Genomic DNA, 26,358 nt, shown 5'->3' with positions numbered 1-26,358 from the left:
AGTCGATAAAAACTTTTTCCCCCCATAGAGATTTCGCTCTGTTTAAAAATTCTTGAGTTGCGAAATGAAGAAAATTGATACCATGTATTTCCGAAAGCATTGTTTGCGATTCTTCGACGATTCAGTGACTTCCCTGATCGCTTTCAAACATCTTTTAATTCGTTTTAAAATTATTTTAACAAAAGGTGTGCAAATCTTAGAGATTGCACATCCGTCAGTACTCTAGACGAAGGAACTAATTAAGCCGCACAATAATTGTATGGGATACACGTGTAATAAGTTTACAGACAATGCTCCACCGCGTTCGTTATATACACAATCATGCATGACGCGTGAAATTGCGCGCCGCTGCATGCATGCAGTCAGAAATTTTAATTATAACTGTCGGATAATTGGACAATCGTAGGAGAAATTTACACCTCGACATAGTGTACAATGTACAATTCAGGCCTAATATTAATCTACCCTTGAATCGCGTTCGGGGCGTTTTCCAATAATGAAATTGCGAACCCGGCACTACGCAAAACTTTCAAATCATCCACGAGGAAGAACTGCCTGCGCAATCTAACGCATTAATTGCGTCGATCATCGCAACTTCCCGTCATTCGATTAGATCGGATGATCGTAAGTATGAGTTTTTTTTTTTTTTTTTTTTAATAAATTTTTTTTTCATCAGCCCTTAGCTTCATTGGTAAAAATTGCCCTGCAATCTTTTCTTCTAGCACTTTTATCCGAATGTAATAGTTTACTCCGACTCGACAGTTTCGTTCCTCGTACCGTATATGGTTTCGTTCGTAGTTGGATGAAAAATATGCAAAGCTCAACCGCGTATTTACATACATATTTAAATCCAGTGTAAAAATAATTCACGGTTGTAAGATTGCCCGCGCGGCGAAGCTGATGAACGTGTACGAAACACGACTTTGGCTCAGAAATGTAGAGCGTAAATATAATGTCGGTGGCCCGAGATTCCTTCGCGCAATAATTGCGCAATTTTCCCGCATTCGCGAGGAAGGTACGAGGTGTGCAGAAATTGCTCTGAGGGTGTTTCTTTCTCAACAATATCCTCCCTTTCTCTCTTGATTCTTCCAAAAGAGAAACCGTCGATGAATCGTCATTTTTCGGCAATCGACTCGCGCCATATCGTCCGGAATTTGCGTTAAAACAAAACTGTTTCGAAACTGCGAAGAAACCATCCGCTGGACGACAAACCCTCGAGAAATTGTTTCGTTCAAATATTCGAGCATTGCGCGAATCCAAAGCGTACGTCGTTTCTGTATGATTGTATTATACGTGCCTTACACAGTTTATATTTCGGTCGGTGTCTTTACGCCATTTGATTTGCCACTTGGCTGCTCGAGCTCTATGGGCAGTGAAATAAATGAATAAGTAAAGTTTCAAGCCGTAATTGCCTGTTTAAAATGTATAAAATATATATATATATATATTAAATTGTATACCTTTGTACACCAATATTCTTTCTGTGACTACGGCTATCCACTTTTTCTCACGCGGCATTCTGTCGTTGCCTTTTATGCACCAGTGTATTAGGTATAATATAACTGCGGGTTCCTGTCTTAGGAAACAGCACCGTGACAGTCATGATAAAAATGACGATGAAATCGAAACGTTTTTTATTCAATTTTCACACTATCAATAATACATATTAAAATATAATTATCAAGGTACTTGAAAATCATGCAGAAAATTTCGATACCGCTTGAAAAAATTTTAGTCAGAATCGAACTTTGGACACGATTTATGCGCACGAAGAAATTTCACCGCAACAAAGATGTCGCAGGATTTCATCTCGATTGGATCGTTGATCCGCAATCCCGATTTTCTGAAATTCTCTTCGGCTGTTTGAGGGGCTGATAAATTTATGCGGTGAAAAAAATGAGCCAAATTATTGCGAGATTGGAGTAATTCCCGGAGTTCACATCACATTCACTCGCCGGAGGAAGGAGCCGCTCTCCCTCCTCGGGTAACTCTTCTCTTTTCACTCCTCTTCTCTTCACCCGCAGGCGGCTCGGCCGGAAGGTAGTAAAACTGAGACACCTTCTCCGAGATCGGACAGTCTCACCCCGTCCTCGTTCCTCTCAACTTACAATGGTCGGTCGGTAATCGGTGCTCTGTTAAATACGCCTGAAAGCTTACACGGGAATAATAATTGCCAGAAGAACCAGGGAAGGAAGCCGCGTACATCCCGAAGTGAATTGGTCGGTTGGATTTTAGTCGAAGTGAAAAGGAGAGCGAGATCAGATAAATCTGCGCCACGCTGATCGGTTGCAGCGATGGAAAAACGGAAGAACTATATCCGTGTCAAAACTCTTCTCGGACTTCTTCTGCTCGCCGTTTTCGTCGATGCCGAATCTCCCGATCCTTCCGATCAGTTCGACGCGGAATCATCAAACGTCGAGCAAGTAAGTATTTGTTATTTATCGAAGAGGGGAAAATCCTTTGACCGAGTCTTCCTGCCTCCGAATTATACAAGACTTTTCAAATTATTTCCAGTCCTCGGCACCAGATTGGCGCTAGTTTGAAAATTCATCAAGCTTGCAAGATGAAAACTTTATTCAAAAATCAAACCCTTGGCAAAGTATCTTTTTTTAAAAACCTTCCGCGCCCATTTCTCCCGGTCCTCATAAATCAGGCACCTAATAATAGTCGCGACAATGCGTGTCAGCTTCTATTTTGTAGGTGAAAAAAAGAAGTAACAAAACAAAAAATCGAATTTTATAACCTGTCCGAATTTCTTCCCGATATTGCGATAAGCGACCGCGACTTTGTTGAAAATCGCGACGTTTTTCTCGGTGCTGCGAAAAAAGTCTCGTATGCGGGTAAAAATGTTTATCCTGAAAGGTGTAATTTCGTCACGGTTTAGCCGCGGCTTAATCGACGCGGAGCGTGATGCCCTTCCGGTAGAAATCACGCTTCGTTTTGTACCCGCGACATGGCAAAAGGTAAAGGTTTAGTAAAAATTGTTCCCGCGAGTCAGGAGACCGCTCTCGTCCCCCTCGATTAAAAATCACTGACCTCTTCGACAACGAGTCGTGCTTTCTTTGCACTTTCTATCTTCCCCGGTGCACTTCCGCTGCAGGCGGATGCATGCGTGGGAAATGAATTGTACGGGATTGATACTGCCGCCTGATTTTTTTCGCCAAAATTGCAAGGCCGAAACGGTGATTTTACTAAGCGGAAATAAGTACAAAGTACACTCTCAGGCGCGGATTAAACGACTCTGTGAGAGAAATCTAGCAATTATAAAATTGCCGAGGAGCTGCACCACGGCAGGTATTAACGATTAATGCGGCTTACTTCGCATCCGCAGACTTTTCAATGTCGCGAAATTCTTTTGCACAAAAATTGAAATTCAATCCCGAGCTTCCGGACCACGCGAAAAAACGACAAGGAATTGGTGCTGGGCGATATCTATCGATAACTATAGAGGTCAAAAAATGGATAGTTTTCATCGATATTTTACATACTCGATGATCAGTATATATCGATATTTTTACTGTAATATCGATAAGAGCGCATCAAAATCCCAACTACGAAACAAAGTAAACTGAAAATAATTCGATTTAGAAAATACGAAAATACGAAAATGCGAATAACGAACATCGCCAAACGCTACAAGGAATACGTTTCACACACGCGTAATTTGCCGCGATGTGCGCGCGTGTTTAACGGAGGGTCACGAAGTCACTCTGTTAGTGGGTGAACGTGCCAGAGATCTACTTTCCGGTCCGAGAGATCTCGCCGTCTCAAACCGTGCGGCTCATCTTTGTTTTGTTGTAGTTTGTACTTTTTTCAACAACTTGGATTTCAAATCTCATCTATCTCAATCCTAGAGATAAGATCTTACCGCAACGATTTCGGATTCAATCCAGGAGTTTAAGTCTTGAAAAATTCTGCGCCGCTTTAAAACTGGTTACTTTTTTTTCCATCGTGATTTTGTACATCAATTCGCGACGCAAAGATTAATTGCGTAGACTCGCTTTTGATTCAGTGAAAATTCGAAACTTTCTACGTGCGGTTCTTTTTTTTGTTCTTTTTTTTTTTTCTTGTCGTCGTTGTTGCTGCTTTTTTTTTTTTTTTTAACAGATACTTGAAATCACACAGTCGCTTTCGCAATACCGCTTGTGTTATTTTCTGCGATTTTCTCCGCACAATTGTTCGAGATAATTAGAAAATAACGTTCGACCAGTTGCAAATTTTATGCAGTCACTTGAATATCTCCAACTTTCTTTACAGACTCGATCCCCTGTAATATTATAGCGTAGTCTTAGAACAATATTAAATTAGAAAAAGAAATTACGATCGCGCGGAAGAAGAAAAAATTCAAATATAACACGGAGTTGATTTCATGACCGATCACGACTTTCGTTTTAATTTTTCTTCAGCAAAGACAAATTCATTATGTTCCAATAATTATGGTTAAAATTTAAAAAAAACCTTCTTGTTTCCCTGTCGGTACTACATCATAATATATGCTTACTAGGCTTGCAATCGGATGATTGCAACGAATCTCACGATACGAAAAAATGAAATTGACGCATGCATTTCTTGACATAAATCAGACCCGAGAGAAATTGGAATTAGGCTCGCTTCTCCTTTTTCCATGTAAAGTGACGCCGCGTTTAATTTTCATCTGCGTGTAATACGAACGAGTAGGTATCCCTGTGCAACACTTGGCGATGAAATTTTCTCCGGCATCGCTTCCTTCCTCCCCCCTTTTCCCGGCAGTGTACAACTCGCCTGTCCTCGGCTGTCCGTGTAAACGGAAGTCTATATTTCGACGGTAATTCGCACGATTTCCGGCTGGCCTTTGTTTCCGTTACACGCTCGTAAGCCTCCCTCTCGTTTTATATCCCCTTACTAACATCAGCAACTTTTCTTCCGATCCGAACTCCCCTCCAATTCCTTTCCTTACTTCGCGAGACGTTTTCACCTCGACTCTGCCGGAGTTTTAACAACGCCACTTTTACACCCACGATTACCATATCATCCTATCTTCGTCTCGCATCTTGTTAAAGCGAGAGTATGAACTTGGTGCTTGAGAAGACGTGTCGTCTCGACACTTTCTATACAACATCAGGCAGCTTGGATGCAAACAAATTTCAAATGCTATATTTTCACCGATTTGGTAATTTCGCCGAACGATAATTATCTTCTCGAATCATGCATCGCGACACATATTTCCACGCGTGTAAATATATCATCAGATCGTAAATTCGCGAGTTTGTGTCGCGCGTTATTTAGCATAGTCTGAAACATGTTGCGTAACACGGTGAAAAAGTTGTACCCGATTGTATTATGATAGGTGAAAATTGTGGTGTGATCTAGCTCAGATTTTTGCACGATCGACTGATTGCGAGCCAATTTTGTACAATCATTTGATGGAATTAGGGCGGTCGTAATTAACAGGATAAATTTTTTTACCGTGGGTGGATCACACTTGAAACGGGTGGAAGGCACGCAGCGATCACGGTTACGAAGATAAATCGCGGAAATGAACGATCATCGGCCACAGCCCAGCTGCCCCGTCCGAAACGACAGAAATTTCAATTACCTCAGACCCTGTCTCGAATTAGTAATTACAATACGCAATCGTGATCAAGCGTGAACCTATCAACTCCACTTCACCTGCCATTTATCGATGACTGGACTACAAAAAAAAAAAAGTTCTCAGTTTATTTTACGATCGTTATAAATGTATTTAGCATGTAACGAAGCTCGACGGTGTTCCGACTTGTCAGCGAATTGCGGGTGTAATCGTTGGACGTAGAACGTTAAGCGATTGAAATTGTTCTTCACGATTTTTAATCCGCTATAAAACTTTCCACGTAGTTTTTGTCAGTTAGTTTTTTTTTTTTTTTCTCTCTCGTTTCCTTCCTGTAGTACTTATTTTCCTCTCTTTTTCTCTCTCTCTCTTTCTCCCTCTATCTCTGTCCGTGCAACGTTTGGTCAATTTATTACGTCACTAGTTGATTCCGGGTGAATGAAAACGGGGTCGAAATCTTTTCGGTCCTTTGAGCCGGAGTTCGAAGTTTTGCAGTGCTGTGTTCCGGGCGTGGTTGAAATTCCGAAATTTGAAAAGTTCCGAAAGAGCCAAATTCCGAATGTTTTCTGGCGAAACTTAAAGCGAAGTAATCAAACTTTGGAGAGACGACAAAGTTTCGAATGGTCCGAAACCCGACGATCAAAGTTCCGAAAGTGCTAAATTCCGACGTAACTCCGGTAAGTCAAAGTTCCGAAAGCGTGAAGATGAGAAAATTTAAAAATCCGAAGCATCGAAATTCCGGATGATCCCAAATATTCAGATCTGTGAATTTCTGGCTTCGTGAAATTTCGCCACTTTGAGCTCTCTCTGTTTTGGATTTACAATATTTTCACGTTCTGGATCCTGGTCATTCTGATTTTCGGTTATCCTGATCTTTTACACCTACCAGTTGTGTAAACTACGCTGTACGAGTATGTTTCCATTTTCGAAACTTTGCTCCATCGTAACTTGAATTTCCGGAATCCTGTATTTCTTCGCTGTCTCGTCAAAGTTTGATTTCTTTACTTCAAGTTTCGCCATCAAATAATTCGGAACTTCAATTCCCATCCCCTGTGTTCTTCCGCACTCCGCGAACACATCGTAACCCGTGACTCTTGTCTCCCGATACAGCGATATCGGATGATCGGATCGAGTGAGAAGCGGGAAGTGATACGCTCGCCGCTTTCCCACTTGAACGAGTGCTTGTCCTCATCTCCTCTCTCCCGGTTACGGCGATACGGAACAATTGCGCGAAGGTGAAGGATGTCCGAGCTTCGTACCTGTTGCTGCAGACTCCCAGCTACGGAGGCATCGTTTGTCGGTCGTAATACTTTCACCACCCGAACGAAGAAACCAAAGAACGAACGCCTTCTTCGCCCCGCGATCGAAACGACTCGACCAACCACCTTTTCGGCGTCGTCGTCTTTACATCGGCCCGAATCGCTGATCAAATCTGTGCCGAAAAATTGATACGCGAAAAAGTGGCAAATTCGGCACGAGAGATGCAGTTTGAATGCAAAGAAAGCTCGCTGCGAAAAACACCTTTCGCAGTTCTTTTTTCCCAGACGATCGCTACTCGCAAGAATTGGTTAAAAATTCACCTTAGACGGTATGAATTTTTTCTTCCTTGTTTTTTCCTTTTGCTTCCGTCAATTAAAAGTAAAAGTTTCGACGGCAAAAGCCGCGCTCTTATGATGCATAATATAATACGCGTTCGTATATTTCATACGTTCACGTATAACAGCTTGTAGAGTAATAATACGAGGTGTGCTATCTTATTCAAATCGTGAGAAGAATTTATTATTGTGTATAGGTATGTACGTTGTATTCGTAATGCGGTGTAAAGAAAGTTCATCTCCGATCCCATGACGCCTGCGTTATACGCAGGTAATGTACGTACATCCCAAACGTATAATATAAGAATTACACGGAATAATGTACCGTAAGCAGTTACACATTCATAAATTTTAGGCGCGACATAATAAAGACTTTGGGATGAGTTTCGAATTTACATTTTAGTATATCCTAACTTTGTTCCACACGATTGTTATTCTGATTTTTATAAAAACGTAACACCTCCTAATCTTCGTACAGTGTTCGCAGAATTGTATTGAGTTCAGTTAACGCGGGAAAAGTGTCGCCGAGTTGACGGTTGTATGAAATATATAATGCGAAAAAACGTATCTTCGCTCGGTCATTGTGTGTAAAAATATTCATTAAACCTACATCGTATCGTACACCAAACGTAACGAAAGTCGTCGGAATATTCTGGCAGACATATTCCGAGGTTGGTTGAGCTGACCAGTAACCAGAACTTGATATTTTTAAAAGAATTCGCGTACTTTTAGCTCGTAATTTGAAAAAATGTTTTCGAATTTTAGAAATTAATATCCCACATTCGTCGTATATTATCCATGCAGAATAATCAGATCGAGAGTATAATTCTGGGTAAGCAGCCGTACACGGGATCTGCATATTTGAATGATAAATTCATCTTTCACTGGACTTTATCGTCGGATTAACTGCAGGTATGAATGTGGAACGAGAAATTTACATTTTAAACCATTTGCGTATCTTATTATATACCTAGAAGTAACCGTGCAGCGGGATTAATTTGCTCGAGTATTGAAGTTAAGCAATTTATTAATGACCAGAATTACGTGCGAGGAGCGATATATCTTCGTATTCTACGTCAGTACAGAATCGCGTTACAACTGCATGCACGAATGCAATTCGCGAATACCTGTAAGATGCCTTTCGCAATTTTTTCTCTTTTTCTCTTTGCAAATATTTCCTTATACACGAATCGTAACACGTATGCTCATTTTTCCTCTGTAATTCCTGACTGTAAACGGTCCGTCAAATGAGGATCTCTTCCTTTTTAATTAACGAATATATCAGTCAAACTCTGTTACTTTGCCGTTTGCAGTACGATTTTGCAAAACTGCAAGGCACGCGAGAACAATCTTCGTTATAAGATACGACAGATGAAAATTTACAAACTGTATAAATATAGACACGTGCATGGCCTACGTTTCGTGCAGATGCGATCAAGCTGTGTCAAAAAGTAGGAAAAAAAAGTAAACAATTTTTTACGACTAATTGCGGTAGCGACTGCTGTACAGATACAAATGGCTCCAGATATAATACCAGCGAATTGCGTGCCTGTACGTAAACGAGGTCAAAGTTCTTCGTTCGTACGTACGTATACTTTCGTAGTAGTTTTTTAAAAAATGTTTTCATTTTCTTTTTATTCTTTCTCGTCGGTATTGAGGTCAACGATTAACACGAACACCGGCCTATGACCGAGTTTTAAAAACCACGACAATCCGTTCAAACTACCGAAATATTACATAGAGTGGTGATTGTAATTTATCGAGTAATTATCAGTTGATGAGGATGAGAAATAAAGTAACGGCGATCAAAGTTTTATATTCGCATGTACGTGACATACCTACGCAATCTGTTTAGGTATACAAACTGAAACTAAAACCATGGAACTGCACGTATTTTAACATTATATACAATTTCTTGATCGTTGAATGTGTTGAAGTTCATCTGAGTGTATAATCGTGACGAGTCGACGTTAGTTTATAATGACTATACGAACATCACATTTCTCTGGCTGAACTTTCTTTTAAAAAACAAAGAATACCGTCACGTGTCAGCCTACACGACCCTTGGTTACTGTCACGTACACGTATATATGTACATATGTGTAATATATTATATCAAATTACATGCTGGTACAAACCGACTTGTACCGATTATTTATACTCGTTGGCTTTATTGTCGTCGAGGAAGTTTGGACGAAAAATACCAATATGTACGATAATTGAGAGTATATTACGGTAAGTTTCTTCGGTGGTAATCGGGATCTTGCACCTATATTGATATTTTGTACGTTTCTTCTTTCCTCTCTCTTTCTCTCTCCTCTCACCTCCAACTTTCCTTGAGTGGAAAAAAGAGCTGTGAAAATTATTATCGACAGCAGTTTTATGATGACTATCGGTTATGTGTAGGCACTTAAGATTATTATTTGTAGATACTTTTTTAGTCACAAGTTTATACTTTACACACGTGTACCGTGATTTAATCTTAGATTTCTCCTGTTGCGGATATGAAGCGCGTTTAGAAGGAAGTTAACGCTGCTGGATCGTTGAAAACATTATCATTTAAGTTCTAGGTTCTAAGCTCGATCGGTGTAACTGACAAATACGTATAATTTGACCTGAAAACGATACTGGTTGCATTAGTTTCAGCCAGTTTGTATAAATTCTCTGATTATATCACGCGAAGGTGTTGAGAAAAATAAAAAAATTAAATTCGGACATGTGTTGGACTTGAAATTCCTACCTGGAAAGTTTTATTACACCGGAATTTATACCGTCGTTACAGCGATAATAAAAAATGAATAAATAACTATCGGGGACAAATATCTATCGGGTAAATGGTAAAAATAAACTATGATTATACAACGATGCGTGAGTAATAAAACTGGAAGTGCGACATTTCTCGTATACAAATAGAATATTACGAGTGAGAAATAAATTTATCGAATCTTCCAGAGCAATCCGCAAGATCCAATTTACAATTTACGTTGGCCGGAGGCGCGGCGCCGTGACGTGGACTTCCAAGTGTTGCCTTAGGTCATTCTGCCTCTCGGTTTAACAGACGCGGGTCATCCTTTCACTAAAAATAAACTACGAGAGAAACCGGAAATACCGAGCTCTCGGCGAAACGTTTAAGAAAGGAAAAGTACGCGTGTGTGTATAATGTATAGCGGTCATTTCTCGGTATAGAAATTGTACAATACGTCGACGTAGCTCGGGATTACTTTCCGGCATGAATTAATGAAAAATTGGGCATAAAGATGCGGCGGTAAAAAAGGAAACGATCGAGTCAGGTGTCTGCAGATGACCCGAGTCTTCGATTCGCTGATCCTCTAATTTTGCGCAACGTGTTTATAATATCCTCCGAATCGTTTCGAATGTGGTTTGCGGGCAGAGCTTCTCGATTATTGTCGAGGCTCGTTGCTACGCTTCTTTCTCACTTTCCCGGTAGTGAATTTAAAATTGAATTCAGTCCGTTTGCAGCCTCCGGGCAGACGGTCCCTCGTTTTGCGATCACCTTTCGCTCATTGCTACACGCTGCTGCCGCTGCTGTTGCACTTATCGTTAACCAGTTGAACGTCCTCGCAAGTCCGTCTGGATCGCCGATTGTCGAACGGGCTCGGTTGAACAGTTTTTACTTCACGGTGATATTTATGCCGACTCATCAAATTGAAACGTACGAACCATACCTCGATTAAAAAATCATCAAATTTATGCTGCACACTTGTTTCAATTTTGACGATCCACTTACGTACGAATTTTTCAGTACTGTGTAAAGAATTATTTGTCAGTTTTATTCACCTGACAAATTATCCAACGACGTACATCAAAGTTCTTTTCCTGAAAGTCGGGCGTTAATCTTCATCGGTATCTGGCAAATTCCGTTCCCCATAACAGCGCAACGTATTCCGTTTGAAAAATTGTTTGCGTTCAATTACGAGTAAGACCGTTAAATCCGAATGTAAATTAGACATACCGCAAACGTGAGTAATTTACCGCACTTTCACTTTTAATCAGCTACGCAAGGGTAATTAATTCTTACGTTTACATCCTCGGGGTGTAATTTCATTGACAATTTGATCAGCGTTTAATGGGGCTGAACAATTAGGCACCAAGCGATATTTGTATTCAGGATTCCGCGCGTGTAGCTATAAGATTTCCGAATGTTAATACGGCACGAGAAAAATTTCCATTGAAGAAAGTTGCGCGTACGGTTGTTTAACCTACGACGCAAACCCTGCATAATATCCTAATCAAAGCAACCTCGTGTGCGTCTTGCCGTTTATTTGACTGGCAGAAGAGGTGAGAGTTGATAATTCGGTGTTGAATTTTCATGGAGCCTGATATTCCGGTTCGAGACAGCTACACTAAAAAATATCGCACCTTGCACTCTGGTGTAAGCATCGCGACTTGTTTACTTATTTACCTTGAAAATAGCGTACATAAAGTGTATATTTTATTTACACACGCACTGTTAAAAATTACTCTATGAAACTTCCTACACAATATTCGAAGTTTCATTCGGATACGAAACATTGGATTCACCATACGTTTACATACTGTTTACTCGATTTACAGATACAATAAATTTACCACACAATTTAGTAAATTCAAATTACTTTTTTGTCCTATCTTCATAAAATTTAGTAAAATCAACAATTTTTATTGTAAATTCAAAACAAATACACAGTAATTCACGTCGCTGTGCCAAATTTGTAAATTTTCAACCCGATTTCGTTAATTGACAACTTTTTTATACAGCAAATGTGTAGTAAACGTATAATCTGTTTCAACAGTGCGATGTCCGATACGTACCGGTTCCTGATGTCTTTATTGCATAATTTTCAATCAGACAGCTTGCATGCATGCAGCCGCGAGTTCACATCCTTGGGCCTCAGTTCGCCATCCATCCATCCATCCATCCATCCATCCATCCATCCATAATCCACCTCCCGTAGTCCAGGGAAATAATTATTACGCATGCTAGCCGTCGACGAATAAAACTGTATGCAACTGGACGCTGAGTGCTCGCGGGATGCGATTACGAAACGTTCGGCATCACGTGAAAGGGAATTATACTAACCATATTTAAATACCGCACGCCATGGGATAGTTGCGGCTAATGGTCACGTAGCTCCTGGGAATCTCTTCGAGATACAATCGTTCCTAGATTTCAAAATTTTCTGTACCGCAGGGGAATGTTTTATGTTCGGTTCCGATGACTCGACCTGTACACCGTCATGCTTGGAGCCTTGCAGCGATTTTGAAAATTTATACTCGCCTTGAATCGTCCAGCCTGTAATTCGAACCGATCGACGATTTACTGTAATAAAATTTCAGCCCGAAGTAAAATCTCGGCCAGACTTCTGCGGTATTTTACAAGTGCATGAAGCCATTTGCAAAACAAGCCCGTGGGCGCGGTGCAATTCTTATCGTCAGTGGGTTAACGTTTGCTGATCTATAATCCGTGATATTTCTCTCGCCGTTCACCTCGCTGCTCTCGGACCAATCGATGCAAAGTACAGTAGGTGTAAAACTAGATTTCTCCGTTAGCAGTATAATTACAGATGCTGTACGTTCGTGGATAGGCATGTTTTTTATTTCTTAACTATTTCATAACTTTACCGAAGTGTGAAGTCATACAAACGAATGAAATTAAGGGTATGATTTGCAAGACTGAAGCCATCGACATTCTTCCGGCAGTAGAATTTTTCTCAATAATTCTGGAACGGAAAAAATGCAGAGAAAGTACATCAAATTTTTTCCAAAAACAAACAAAAAGATTTTTCTACTGATGGCCTTTTATCAGGGCTGAATGCGGTAGTTATTTATGCATTGTAAAATTGAAATTGTATTTGTTGAACGGTTAAACAGTGTGGAACGTTGAACGTTTCGGTCAAAGCAGAATCCATTTCGCACATAAATGATAAATTGATCGTTTATAGCTTCCGTTGCATAAACTTTGGAACATGAAATTTCCATCAACTGCTTTACCGTTTGTTATTCACGCCGTGATTTTATTGATCCGTAAATAATTTTAAATTATATTACGTATAATGCACCTCTGCATATAAAATACACGATATTTGTTATGACTCGAGTTATCTGCACAGATGACTATTGTAATTTGTTTACGATTGCAACTCGGACAGGTGAAATTGATGGGAGCGTTGAGGCTGTAACAGAAATAAGATGGTGAAAGTATCTGGAAATTTTATGCACCGCACGATAATACGTGTATACCTACAGTAGAACAATATTAGTGATCCGGTAAAGACTATGGAACAGTCCAGACTATTTCTTAACTGCTGTAACCGCGCCCATATTCATTCGGTCAATCGATCATGTGATATATCTTCTTTCGCTCGTATAACTTTTCACCAACGCTCTACAATGCAGCAAGAATCGGTATGCAATCCTTGTATCCCCATGACGACATCTGCGGTGGGAAATTGTTACAGTTTTTATTATAACGTTTTCTGTCTTTCCTCAAAGCCCGCGCGCCGTGATCTGCTCCGATGAACACTGCCTATACCAATTCATTAAATTTCTTAACCCTAACTAATTTCTGAGCTATTTCTGTCGAATGTTCCGGAGAAATTACGCAAGAGTATAATTGATTATTTTCTTTCTTCTAGATCTGGTTGTCTTATACTTGTAGAATAAAATCGCAAAGTGAATTTCTATACGTTCAATGATTAACCGTAGCGTTGACCTCGAGTGTATTTGTTCGTTCTTTTTTTTTTGCAGGAAAGCGTCTCGTCCGATCTTCACAAACGTCAACTGTCTCCGTCCGAACAAGCACAGATTCTGAGCGATGTTCAGCAGCATCAGTCAAGGTTTGGCCGAGTCCCAAACCCTATTCAAAATCTCCAGAACACATCGCCATTCCCATCGTTGGCAAAATATAAGGTTGACAGAGCGAAACAGCAACAGGAGCTACTGCAGTTGCAGCAACAGCAGCAGCGGCAAAACTCGAACCAGCAACGTATACAAAATTTCTTTGAGACGGCCCAAACTCAGTATCAGCCTCAGGCTGTGAAACAGCAGCAACAATTTCAGCAGATCCTTCAATCCCAGCCGCAGTTTAGTCAGTATCAAAATTTGCCCATCAACAACGCGAAGTATCTTAATTTGAACCAGCCGCTCTTGAACAACGGTCAAAATATCCAGCTTCAAAGTTACTTCGAGAAACAGAGACAACTCGAGTTCCTTCAAAAGCAGCGGGAACGCTTGTTGGCCGAGCAGCAGGAACTCAGAAGGCAGCAAGAACTCCTGCGGCTTCAGCAACTTCAACAACTGCAAACTACCACCAGCACCACGACTCCTTCTCCGTTCCAATCAACCTTTTCGCCCTTGCTCTTGTCCTCGCCAAGTGCAAGGAAGATCACCGCGGCAGAAAGCGATCTGTTCCTGAAGGCGATAGCTAGTCATCAGAAGAAGTTTTCCAGCACAACAAGCAGCCCTCCAGTTGCGACGACGACAACGCTGAGGACGACGACCGTCGAAGCCTCACCGAGTCCCACATCTCGCGCAACGGCTCGTGGCAAATTGGTCAACGACAAGCAGGAGATACCCAAGGACATTTTGTCCCTGATAGAAGCTCAAGAATCGCAAAGCACATCGAGCGTTTCGCAGAACGGGAAGTCCAAGCCGCAGATACAAATTATCTACCAGACCGAAAAGCCTACGGCCGGTGCAACCAGGCAGAAATCTTCGGCCAAGAGCAAGTCATCTCAGTCGTCGGCTCAGCGAGAAGCACTCTTGAGGCAGTTGAAACTGGCTCTGCTCCAGTCCCCGGACGACGAAGCAGCCAAGAACATTTCAACCAGAGACCTGGTACTCCCGAATGGAAAAACTGTGCAGGTCATTCGCGCACCGAACAGCCTACCTTCGGTCGAGTCTCAGCTGACCTCGGAGTCTCTGAAGGAGGTAGTCAAATCGTCTTTGCCCACTACCAGCATCAAACCGCCAAACGCGATCCTCGAGGAGTTGACGAAAGGTGTTCTTCCGCCTGGGGCGGATTTCGAAGTACTGAGGCACAAGCTTGACGGGAACTTGGAAGAGGTCGGCAAAGCTCCTTTGGAGAATTCACCGGCTAAAAAAGTCACTTTTGTTGTCCTCGAGGAGCAGCCAGACGGAAGTTACAAGGTTCAAGGCGTCAAGGGCAACGCTGACAAGGAAAATGGCGGGGATGTCGAGTCCATAGTGGAGAGGATCAAGAACGGAGAACTGAAGCTGCCTCCTCCGTCCGTCAAACCCTCACCCACCACTGCTATCGTCACCGAAACAATAACTACAACCCGGAAACCTCCAGCGATCACAAACGTCCCCACAGTGATCACCGGACCACCACCGACCACGACTTACAGGCCTCAGACTGTCCATGAAACAGGAAAAAACACAGATTTCAGCAAGTCTTCGGACGACCGTCTTCCTTTCGTCACGATTTCATCGTCAGGCGGATCGGCGACCGACAGATACGTCACTTCGGCCACCACTCCAAGTAGCCACGTGTACAACTCTTATCGCAGCACGTCAAGGCCCTCGGTGCATCAAACTCAGTCCTACGTTTCCAAGTATCCAGTTTCTACCAGGAGCCATTTCATTCCAACCATGGCTCCGGTCAATGAAATTGTCACCCAGTATCCGACGACGACGCCTTTGTCAACTTCCACTTACGCCGAATATACTACGAATAGGTACTTCAGTCCTACTACTTACAGCCACTTTGGCTCGAAGACTGCGGCTTCTCCGTCTCCTAGATCCATAGCGAACACGCCCAAGACGAATGTTGTTTACGAAGAAAATTATGAGAGCAGTACCGTATTCGCTCCCACTTCCGTCCTCACTGTCACACCTCCGCCCTCTGATTTGGCCGGTGATAATCTTATAAGAATTTTCAAACGGCAAGGACTCTACGCCATGGCCAAGTTCCTTGGGCAGTCTGGGCTCGACACTGTTCTCAACGATACCGGTAGGTCAAATCCGAAACTTCTTTTGGTTAAAGTGGTACATTCTGAGACATGCACAAATTATGTTACAGTTTTTACATATCGTAGTGTAATTATCAGACTAATTTTAGTTGTAAATTAAACGTGAGAAAGTTTTTTTCATCCGTTCACTCATCATGTCTACGTAGATTCATGGAATGAAAAAATTGAGCAACGATTATCTGTATTTATACAAAATTGTGGAAACTACTTTCCCACGAACACCGTGCGCCATACACATGACGAATATTAAAGATTCGCGAGACGATGTTGCCTCGTTAAGTCTAAGGCAACGCGCGTTCACTCTCTATTAATATTCTCACGCCTGGATGGTTGTTATTCTATTACGATATATTGCGTAATATATTGACTAATTACGCTGCGAAACAATTAATTATAACATCGATACGAGAAATGGAGATCTATTCGCAGATCTCCCAGAATACTCGGGGCATTCCGTAGGAGTAATTAAAGTTTCATTTGTTTTCTGCTAATGACACGTATAATAACGTCTGAGGTGAGGTGTGCCCGTCTTCTGTGTATATCATGCTCGTAATGTAAAATCATGAAACGACTACCTTTTACTCAGAGACGGAATAATTACGTAGAATATTATATTCAATTAAAACTTGTGCTCCACTTCTCATGGTCAGGATTGAATTAATAAAACTAATTTAGAAAAGATTGCGTACCACGTGCTCATAGTGTTTTATCTACTAAGCTATATGTAGAGGTGACTTGACGCAATGCCATTCAAGCTTGGGAAATTCCTCATTCGAGTAATTCTTAGATTAAATTTTCAAAGCTTGTGTTTTTAAACGATTTTTGCACGCACTTTTACCTTCAATTTTCCGAAATCGCGGTGTAATTGTATTACCTGTCAATGCTGCAAGTCAAAAAAGAATCACCACGTTTTATAATTCAGGTCCGTAGATATTGTTCTGAACTTTATCGCGGTAACGAATTTACGCAATTGTTACCACACTTCAATCTTTCAGGACCTTACACGATATTTGTTCCCACCGACAAAGCCTTCAGGGCATTACTGGTGCAGCTTGGAGGGCCAGAAAAAGCCGAGGAAAAGTTCCGCGAAAATCCCCGACTTCTGAGCGGAGTAAGATTTCATAATTAATGGAATGAAGTAGTTAATCATTGTCTAAATTAACTCTGGTAAACTTTTCATTAAAATAAATCTCTAATTATCCCGTCACAGCTTTTGTTGCACCACGTGATTCCTGGTGCCTTTAGGATCGATTCTCTCCAGGATGAAATGACCGGAGTCAGTCTGGCCGGGACTCAGCTTCGAGTAAACACGTATAACATGCAAGATGTCGAATGGAATGATGTGAGGGTACTGTCTTGAACAATTTACTAACACAACAATCAATCGTATCTTCGTTTTTACGTCTGTCAAAAACGATGTGACCTTTCTTCTTGATTATAACTGAGAACTAAACTAGATACGTATACATTTCTCTTTTATAGGAAGATGCGCCTGATAATATTAGGCCATAATCATTGTTATTAACATTTGTAATCAGTGTGAGATCTGTCACTTCGGTGTTTCAATCAAAGCGAATAATTCTTTCAAGGTAACCACGATCAATGGAGCAAGAGTCTTGCCTGACAAACAGAACATCGAAATTCCTCAGGGAATTTCGCACGCGGTTGATAGAGTAATGTTCCCATTGCCTGTCGGTGATTTAGTAGAAACACTACAAGCAGATCGGGAGCGTCGCTTCACTGTCTTTTTGAGAGCGCTGCACGCCTCTGGCTTGGAGGAAACTCTGTCTGGTAATGAAATAGGAAATTATTATAACATACCTACGCAATTGAGCTATCCGACATGCAGAGTTGAAATATTGTCGGCGTATTGCATGGTTGTGCAGTAAACACGTTATTCAATAATTTTCAGGGTCAAAGACTTACACGATATTTGCTCCAACCGACAATGCATTTATGATTGCATCAGCTTCTCCAAACGGAAGCCCACCATGGCTAGACGACGAGGATAATCAAGAAGCTGCGAGAGCTATCGTTTCGAGGCACGTCATACCCACAACGCTCTTCACAGCAGGCATGAGATATTATCAGCAGAAGGAAACCCTTCACTCGCAGGCATTTTTACACATCCACAAAAATTCAGGTATACATGTTAACGAATTTATTTCGCCGGATTCACACGGTATTCTCTCCATAACGTCGCACAATTCTTTGCAATGCATTGACCACTGGGAAAATAGGCCAGTGAATGTTTCCGCACAAAATCTGCAGCACGCTGGTTCGAGGAAGGGACTGTCGAGCTTTCCCTTTTATTTGTTGCACTTACTGTAATTAAAACAAAGATATTTCGTTATCTTCAGTCAACAAGAACTTTGTTCGAATGAGTGAAACCTACGGAATTTTTTTATCTCAAAGTGGAAACAGACCGTTGACTTTTATATGAATAATCGGAAATATTTATCTCTTGTATAAGACGCTAACTCTGATAATTGCCTTACTTATTTCTTCGCACTTTATTATTTGTTTTACAGATTTAATTACTTTGTTATCAATCAAAACAGCCGAACCAATTATTTATAGACTGTAACGATCTCAAAATCTTTTACCTCCAAACATACTAACATTCTGGAAAGATCGAAAGATGATCAGATGCCGTATGTGTAAAGTAGAATTAACCCACTTGTTCGTAATGCAAAGTAATTTCCTCCAGCCTGCTTTAATCACATGGTAATGACCAGTGAATAATCAGATTTAATCTTGTTTTAGACCTGCAGACGCTTTATTTCATTTTCATTCCAATTTTGAAATTGGGTCTTGTGCGTTGCTAATTCTAGCACAAGTCTCATAATTCTCATTTAGTATTATTATGAATATCATTATTCATAAGTACAATTTTTCCCAAACTAATTGTACGTATTTTTTTTTTGTTCATTTCAGGCCGAATTAAGGTAAACAATGCTAAAGTTATTTCTTACAACATTCCGGCAACGAACGGAGTTATTCATGCAGTTGATACGCTACTCTAAAAGTTTTGGGTTGTCGTTCAAACAACAATTTCAAGCTCAGCTATTGTGGGAGGGATATGGAATGCACTCTTTGTAAGTATGCATTGTTGAAATCGATCGGAACTATGATTGAAGGAGAAAACTAACGTCTTGAAATAACACTTCAAAACATTCAACTCTTTAATTTATTTGAACAATTATTCGAGTTCATCTTCCGTAACGTGAAATAACACCGGAAAGTACTTACTCTTTGAGAAGCAGAAAAGCAGATTATAAGATATCGCAAAGTTAACTAACCCAATGAATATGCCATAAGTGTTACTTAAATCTTTCTCAACCATTATCATCACAGTGAAGATACAGATTAACGAGAATCGTCTTGTTATATAAAATAAATTATACAAATTGAATGTACGCGAACGTAAAATTAAATAAGGTGCTCGAATAGACTCGAGAGTTAACGAGGTGCAAAACTGAGTACACCAAGTCATGATAACCGTTCAACTAGGATGTATAATATAGTTCGTATTAATTTTTTAAATAAATGTACAAACTTTTTTCATAAACATTGAATTCCACAAACTCAGGCCTCTCCATTCTCATTATCCTAATCCCGGTGTAAAAAATTTTAAATCGTCAATTAAATTTTTAATAAATCTTTATTATTTCTGGTATATTTATATATAATATCTATATTTATGTACAAATGATATGAACGAATATACAATATAGTTATTAATAAATAATTAAAATCCCAACCGACCATGAGTCGACATACTTACTAACTCAAGTAGCAGCTGACAAATTTTTGGGGAGATTCCGTTTGAGAAACTTGCGCTATTAACAATTATTCTAAAAACATTTTTAATAATTCGTTCTATATTTTTTAATCTCTACCATAATATGATGGATGTTTGTCAATCGAGCTCTAGCATTTGCGGGTAAAATTTTATGCAAACGGTGATAATACTGAACAAACTGAGTTAAAGTTCTTTGAAGCAATGCGCCTCCTAAAACTAAGCTTGGAAACGATCTCAAAACTTCGCTATTTATTGATGACAACTCGTTTTTCCAACACTGAGTAAAAGCCTCGACTAAAGCCAGTGCCGTTCCTTCGTGCTGCTTAAAATATTCCGCTTGACCCTTATCAGATAAAGCTTCGGTTTCTTTAACAAGCTGTATAATTCCGCCAAAATGAGGGCTCAACACTTCCTCAACATACTCAGAGGAACGGGCGTTCAATTTTTCACGGAAGCTTTCAGCTTCTTTTGAATTATCTCTGGTTCTTTCCTACAGAGAAACGAAACTTTTACAATTGTTTGTTCGTTATTGATTTCTCAATGAAAGACCGTGACAAAGAGCTACAACTGACCATAAGAACTCCCAGGACCAAGTCGTAGTTGTTGATTAGAAACACTAATTGCTGTGTTCTCTGCACAAAGACTGCGGCCATTCTAAGTAAAAAGCATTGTACTGCTTCTCTTAATTCAGCCAACAACTGTGCAGCTCCTTCACATGGAAATCCTTCTCCGACTCCGACCATCGCGGCACTGAATTCAGCGTAACGTCTGGTAATCTGAATAGAGATGCGAGTCAAGAGATAAATTTATTTGAGAGTTGATCTGTGGTTACGTTAAATGATAGGAAGTAACATTACTCACGTAATGAGGTCCTATGTCCTTATTCAATTTCCAGGGATCACAGTCTTTGATACTTTGAATATTCAACTGAAAGGCGTACTCGAACCTGAAATAGTATGTCTAAATGGATCCCAAGCACATTCGTTTTCAGAGAACTGATGAGATTACCTTGGCCAAATAACTGAGGTGAGATTATCCCAATACTTGTCTAGTGCAGGGACAGCTCGTTTATGGCAAGTCAATTGGTACCGCATTACCAAATGCAAGCAAAGAAAGAGAGCTATAGTGTCATAACAGTCATCTACAAAGGACTGCAAGTTCTTGAGTAACAGGTGCAAGGTCTTGCCCATCACCTAATCGAAAAATAAAAGAAAAATTACAATTCTATCCCGTATGTCATTCGTTAATTGTTGCAATTCCCAAGGGAAAAATATGTTGAATTACTTGATCGAAAATATCCATCGCCTGAGTTCCGCGAACCTTGAAAAATTCCGACAGAAATAGATACTCTCTGCAAGCGTTATCCACCAGCGCGTATTGTTCACTTCTAAACAAAGCTTCGTAGTGATACTGTGAATGAAATACATTATTGATTCACCTATGATTGTTATAAATCTTCTTGAATAATAAAAAACGAACTCTAGTCTTAGACGCAGTATGCGGCACAATTATTGGAGCTTCTAATTGAGAATTGAGAACATCTCCTCGGGTGCCTATTGAAAAAACAGTGCCTCGATGTTTGAGGGGAGTTTTGTGGAAGATCCCTCTGCCAGCTGTATCTTCAACGCCCATCAGATCATCTTTGGTGGCAGCTTCTTCGAACTAGAAAACATTAGAGTACACATATACAAAGATTAGTAAAGTATATTGCAAAGGCAAATGTCTAATTTTTTCTTACCTGCAGTTTTGTGAGTCGCGAAGAGTACGACTTGAAGTAAGAGTAATAAATTTTGCTCATTGTATCGACATATTCCCCACATATTTCTTCAGCAACATTTCTTTCATTGGCCAATACAAATTCGAAGAAGAATTTATACTTAAGCATGTTATTTTGCGGAACCTGATAGTTGGTCATTGGTTTCCTAAATTTGTATATTTGTTCCAACAGATAAGTTCTGATCTTGGACATTGCTTTTATTTTCAATTTCTCGAGTATCTCTTTGACGTCTTGGCAAGATTTAGCTTCCTTGAAGCTTTGCTCTTTGACAAAATTTATTTTGTGATTCAAGGTCTGCAGCTGTGTTAAAAATTCCTTCTCAGTAACCGGGCAGTCCATGATTCCCCTAATAATGAAACACCGTAAAAAATAGATTCTGCTGTTCTAAATGACATACTTTCTGATAACTTAATAGTTAAAATGGTGCAGCACTCTGTTATTCAACCTACATTATGAGAGCTTCTGAAACAGTCATGTCCTCGATGAATTGACTCAGTGGTCCTCGAATGACCTGGCGGTTGGAAAGTTGCTGGCTCATGGCTACAGATTTTCGTTGCAGGTATAAAATTTCCGAACTTATGCTGCCGAGGTCGGTTTTGAAGCTCAGTAGCATGGATTCCATTTTCTGTAATAAATAAATTGTGATAGCGAGAGAACGTATCGTCATGTATCGAATAGCCATTTACTAACCTCTAAAATATTGTCACAGGCATCAATTTGGTTATGCAAGCTGGCTATGTTCTGACTTTCTTTTATGTAGTCTTGAATAGATTTATTCTCGACTTCTTTGAGTTCTTTTTCTATCTGTCGGGAATATTGCCGCAGGTCTGTCCCCATCGTCAGGACCTCCTGGACCACGTCATCCTCCAGATCCTCGTGAGCCATTTGCGTCTCGCTATCGTCAAAAGCGTCGACTTCCGACGACATTTCTACGATATTGAACCTTCCGACACTTTTTTATTTATAATACTATTACTGCGTATTCTTTCCTTGCTCTTCTCACGTGTAAAATATCGGCTAAACAACTCTGACAGCCTAGTTTGACAGCACGCTGTCTGCTACCGTCTGCTTCGCAGACCAGCCATTACGCATTTTTTAGAGGTTCGGGTATTTGGAGTTTAATTGTTTATGCGAGGATCAGATGGCAGTCCAGTCGGTTGAAGTCCGTGCTGGTCCGTGCAGACGAAATTTCAAATTTGTAAATGGCGTGTATGGGACTACTCTAACCTCAGTTCGCCGTGTTAATTTATTGTTGAAATTCTTCAGAATGGGTGATTCAGATTTTAACGAGCTCCTACGGTCGGCTGAGCAATTGTCAGCCGCTGTAGAGGGAAACGGTGAATTACCGCAAGTCGAAAGAAACTTAAGACAGATTTTAGAAGCCTCTAACGAACTTTGGTCCCGCGTCACTCAGCCCAGCAGTCAGGATAATCAAGTACAGGCGTAAGTACAGAAATTAAATATCCAATTTTTAGTTCTTTAAGTGTAAAACAAAAACGGATGACTAATTTAAATTGGCACCACCGGATTTCTGTACGTATCCACTTTTTTTTCTCGCGGAGTTTAAATGTAACCTCAAAATTGTCGAGGCTCGACCTCCTTGCCATTTATAATTAAATCCGTTTCAATTTACTGCAGACATCTCTTATTGGGTTCGCGTGGTGTTGACCTACCGCAAATATCACAAAAATTGAATTCTCTGAGTGCACGGCGCACTTTTGAGCCATTGGATCCCGTCGCAGATACAGACATTGTTAGCTACTTGAGAAATGAAAAAGAAAATGCCATTCTTTCTATCATTGAACAAGTACATAAAGACGTACGTACAGTTATAATTTTCTAATGCTCGAGTAACACAATATCAAATTAAACAATTGTAATTAAGTAAAAGCATTTTTTCTTATAGACATTCGAGCTAAATAGAGTTCAGCAGCTCCAACACATGCTGGGGGAATGGAAACAAATGCGTTATGAAATAATGAATGCAATGACTGCTCCCTCCGGAGAATTGGTCGACCTAAGGGGCATGCCCCAGCGAACCAAACTTGCAGGTTCCGCTGTAAGCGGTCTGTCCAGCATCGAAGCTGCGTATGCCAAGGAAGTGCGGAATTACAATGACCACGTATTGAAAGGCATAACACGACCAAACTTGTTTAAAATTCTAGCCAAGGCTTCGGAGAGCTTTGATGATAAGAAAGTAGCAGATATGTGGAAAATGGTCAAAGCCATGGTGGATATTCCCGTAACTCCAAGGGGTGATCAAATGAAATCGAGAAGCAGCTCTCAGGTTGAGAGAAAAATAGTATCCCAGGCACGGAAGTACCTTGAAAATCGTTACACAGACTTCATGAATTCTATTATCAGCGAGAATCTTGCCCAAGCAATGCGCGGCGGCATTCCTGGCACTTTGCCGCTTGTGAAAAGCTTTGTAAGAGTCAAAATACAATCAACGCTCGGCTTAGAGGGGATACAAGTTGATGGCATGCCATTGTGGCCGTTAGTCTACTACTGTATGAGAGCCGGGGATTTCCATGCTGCTTTACATTGTCTCAAACAAGCTGGCTCGAGTGTTGACGAGTTTAGAGCTGTCGTGGAAGAAGCTGCGAACAGTAGTACTCAGCGTCCTGGAAGTAGATCGGAATCTATTGTTAAATTACAGTATCGGCGACACGTCAGGTCAGCTACTGACCCTTATAAAAGAGCCGCTTACTGCGCCCTTGTGCCCTGCGATCCTGATGATTTACATTCTGAAGTTATGACCACTGCTGATGATTATTTGTGGCTACGCTTATGTCAGGTCAGAGATCAGGCAGATTCTGAAAATAAACTTACTCTAGATCACCTACAGACCACGATTCTAGAAGAATATGGTAAGAACCAAAAATATTTGACTTGAATAAGATTTCGAGAACTTTGTTGAAATACTAAGTCTGAAAATTCATAATTATATTAATAGTATACCAAGTTTTTATAGTTTAGTAACCATGTCTCAATGTTTGTTCTTCAGGGGAATCCTATTATCATGCTCATGAGCAGCCTTACCTTTATTTTTCAATGCTGTTTTTGACTGGTCAATTTGAGGCAGCCATTGAATTTTTGGCACGAGGTGCGGGTGCTCGATTATTACCACATGCTGTCCACCTCGCTGCGGCTATGCACGAACATAATTTACTTGGAGTCAGTCAAAGTGTATTGGCGCCTTTAATAAGTGTTGATCCTGTTGACAAGCCCCCTGCGAAAAGGCTCAATTTTGCACGTTTAATTTTGCTGTATGTTAAAAGATTCGAGGCTTCTGATCCAAAGGAGAGTCTGCATTACCTCTTTTTATTGAGGTCAGATACTAAAAATATTTTGGTTTCTAAAGAATATATATATAAGAAAATGAAACATCACGTCCTATATATTTGAACATTCTTGTCTAGGACGATGAACGATCCGTATGATCGGAATATGTTTGCAGCTTCGGCTGCAGAAATGGTTGTAGATGCTTCGCCGACCAATCGAAGCCTGCTGATTGGACGAATAGACATGGGTCAACGGCTTCCAGGAATATTGGATGAGTTCCAAATTAATGTGGAAGATGTGATTAATATCAGCGCCGAAACTTTGAATCGAAAAGGTCTACTTGAAGATGCAGTTACTATGTACGATTTAGCTGGAAATCACGAGAAAGTCTTGAGTCTGATGTGCTCCTTGCTTGCACAAGTGGTGAGTCAGAAAAGTACTCCTGGCTCACTCAGATCTAGGCTTCAAGATACTGCCAACGACATCAGTTTCAGGTATATTTCAAAAACTTCCGAGATCTTTTAAACAGCGTAAAATTACCGTCTTCAATAAATGTTAACAGGTACCAAGGGACAGCTATTCAAGCTCCAGCAGAATCTGTAGCTGCTTTTTACACCCTAAGAGATCTTATGGTATTCTTTGACCAATTCCATAGCGAACAGCATCAAAATGCTCTGAGGGTAAGCTTCTTTGATTCACCTTACGGGTTTGTTATGTTTGAAGTGGTTGATATTGAAACAACAAATTATTTCAGACCATCGCGGATTCCGGATTATTACCGCTACATGTTAGAGAAGTTGACGAACGTGTTACAGCGCTCCGTCGGGTTTCAGCAGAAATTACTGGTGCTCTAGCTGACGTTCTTCTTGCTACAATGACTATTTTGTATAAGTTGTATCAAAAACTACGCTCAACTGAACCAGGCGACGAGGTTGCGAGGGAACAGCAACTTTGCGATCTCAGAGAACAAGCCAGAGCCTTGACCAGCTTTGCGGGCACGATCCCTTATCGAATGCCGAACGAAACAAACAGTAGACTCGTTCAAATGGAAATACTAATGCATTGAAGGAGTGAATTTATTTTTGCGTACAAAGCTGAAAAAATGTACGATTCACACATTTAAATAGATTATGATTTTGAAAGCTACGTTTAATGGTTACAAATTTTTTTGAATTTTCTCGATGATTAATTTGCGCACAGGTTCCGTTTTAGTAAGTGGAAACTATCTTTATGAAACAAACGAAACAAGACAGTGCGATAAATTAAAAAAAAAAAAAACTAATCAACACCATTTGCGTTTCTTTTTGAATTAATGAAGACTGCAGTTATTCGTGAAT

At 40.4% G+C, this 26,358-nt stretch overlaps 3 protein-coding genes across 5 annotated transcripts; 2 read left to right on the top strand and 1 right to left on the bottom strand.

Moving 5' to 3' along the window:
• Positions 1-1,747: 1,747 nt before the first annotated feature.
• On the top strand, positions 1,748-19,781 carry LOC124298403 (mediator of DNA damage checkpoint protein 1). 2 transcript variants are annotated; one of them, XM_046750344.1, is made up of 7 exons: positions 1,748-2,423; positions 13,909-16,135; positions 17,150-17,265; positions 17,365-17,496; positions 17,744-17,945; positions 18,067-18,297; positions 19,092-19,781. In XM_046750344.1, the coding sequence occupies exons 1-7, from the start codon at positions 2,295-2,297 to the stop codon at positions 19,178-19,180; spliced, it is 3,126 nt and encodes a 1,041-aa protein (XP_046606300.1). In that variant the 5' UTR covers positions 1,748-2,294; the 3' UTR covers positions 19,181-19,781. The 2 variants fall into 2 exon arrangements, with proteins under 2 accessions (XP_046606300.1, XP_046606299.1); XM_046750343.1 differs by having other exon boundaries at positions 1,749-2,423; positions 17,365-17,502; positions 19,092-19,780.
• Positions 19,782-19,799: 18 nt separating this feature from the next.
• Positions 19,800-22,805, bottom strand: LOC124298406 (vacuolar protein sorting-associated protein 52 homolog). The gene is made up of 9 exons (XM_046750354.1): positions 22,427-22,805; positions 22,186-22,361; positions 21,698-22,082; positions 21,439-21,621; positions 21,244-21,369; positions 20,968-21,152; positions 20,821-20,905; positions 20,532-20,735; positions 19,800-20,449 (listed from the first exon to the last, which is right to left on the bottom strand). The coding sequence occupies exons 1-9, from the start codon at positions 22,661-22,663 to the stop codon at positions 20,024-20,026; spliced, it is 2,007 nt and encodes a 668-aa protein (XP_046606310.1). The 5' UTR covers positions 22,664-22,805; the 3' UTR covers positions 19,800-20,023.
• A 63-nt stretch (positions 22,806-22,868) lies between these two features.
• On the top strand, positions 22,869-26,330 carry LOC124298404 (nuclear pore complex protein Nup93-like). Of its 2 annotated transcripts, none has more exons than XM_046750347.1 (7): positions 22,869-23,179; positions 23,375-23,555; positions 23,643-24,606; positions 24,744-25,072; positions 25,163-25,515; positions 25,584-25,701; positions 25,776-26,330. In XM_046750347.1, exons 1-7 carry the CDS (start codon positions 22,878-22,880, stop codon positions 26,085-26,087), a joined length of 2,559 nt encoding a protein of 852 aa, XP_046606303.1. In that variant the 5' UTR covers positions 22,869-22,877; the 3' UTR covers positions 26,088-26,330. The 2 variants fall into 2 exon arrangements, with proteins under 2 accessions (XP_046606303.1, XP_046606302.1); XM_046750346.1 differs by having other exon boundaries at positions 22,873-23,179; positions 24,744-25,068; positions 25,159-25,515.
• Positions 26,331-26,358: the final 28 nt, after the last annotated feature.

This window comes from Neodiprion virginianus, chromosome 2, assembly GCF_021901495.1.
Source record: "Neodiprion virginianus isolate iyNeoVirg1 chromosome 2, iyNeoVirg1.1, whole genome shotgun sequence".
Lineage (NCBI taxonomy): Eukaryota > Metazoa > Arthropoda > Insecta > Hymenoptera > Diprionidae > Neodiprion > Neodiprion virginianus.
This window is presented reverse-complemented; position numbering and strand designations above follow the sequence as displayed.

What these genes read in the sequence shown, in the direction of transcription:
- LOC124298403 (XM_046750343.1), top strand. Translation starts at nt 2,295, where the DNA reads ATGGAAAAACGGAAGAACTATATCCGTGTCAAAACTCTTCTCGGACTT. An exon ending in TCGAATGGAATGATGTGAGG is followed by an intron (nt 17,503 to 17,743) that starts GTACTGTCTTGA and finishes AATTCTTTCAAG; the next exon opens with GTAACCACGATCAATGGAGC. An exon ending in ACACATCCACAAAAATTCAG is followed by an intron (nt 18,298 to 19,091) that starts GTATACATGTTA and finishes TGTTCATTTCAG; the next exon opens with GCCGAATTAAGGTAAACAAT.
- LOC124298406 (XM_046750354.1), bottom strand. Translation starts at nt 22,663, where the DNA reads ATGTCGTCGGAAGTCGACGCTTTTGACGATAGCGAGACGCAAATGGCT. An exon ending in GTTTCAGAAGCTCTCATAAT is followed by an intron (nt 22,083 to 22,185) that starts GTAGGTTGAATA and finishes TTTCATTATTAG; the next exon opens with GGGAATCATGGACTGCCCGG. An exon ending in ACCTCAGTTATTTGGCCAAG is followed by an intron (nt 20,906 to 20,967) that starts GTAATCTCATCA and finishes ATACTATTTCAG; the next exon opens with GTTCGAGTACGCCTTTCAGT.
- LOC124298404 (XM_046750347.1), top strand. Translation starts at nt 22,878, where the DNA reads ATGGCAGTCCAGTCGGTTGAAGTCCGTGCTGGTCCGTGCAGACGAAAT. An exon ending in CAGGATAATCAAGTACAGGC is followed by an intron (nt 23,180 to 23,374) that starts GTAAGTACAGAA and finishes AATTTACTGCAG; the next exon opens with ACATCTCTTATTGGGTTCGC. An exon ending in AGCATCAAAATGCTCTGAGG is followed by an intron (nt 25,702 to 25,775) that starts GTAAGCTTCTTT and finishes AAATTATTTCAG; the next exon opens with ACCATCGCGGATTCCGGATT.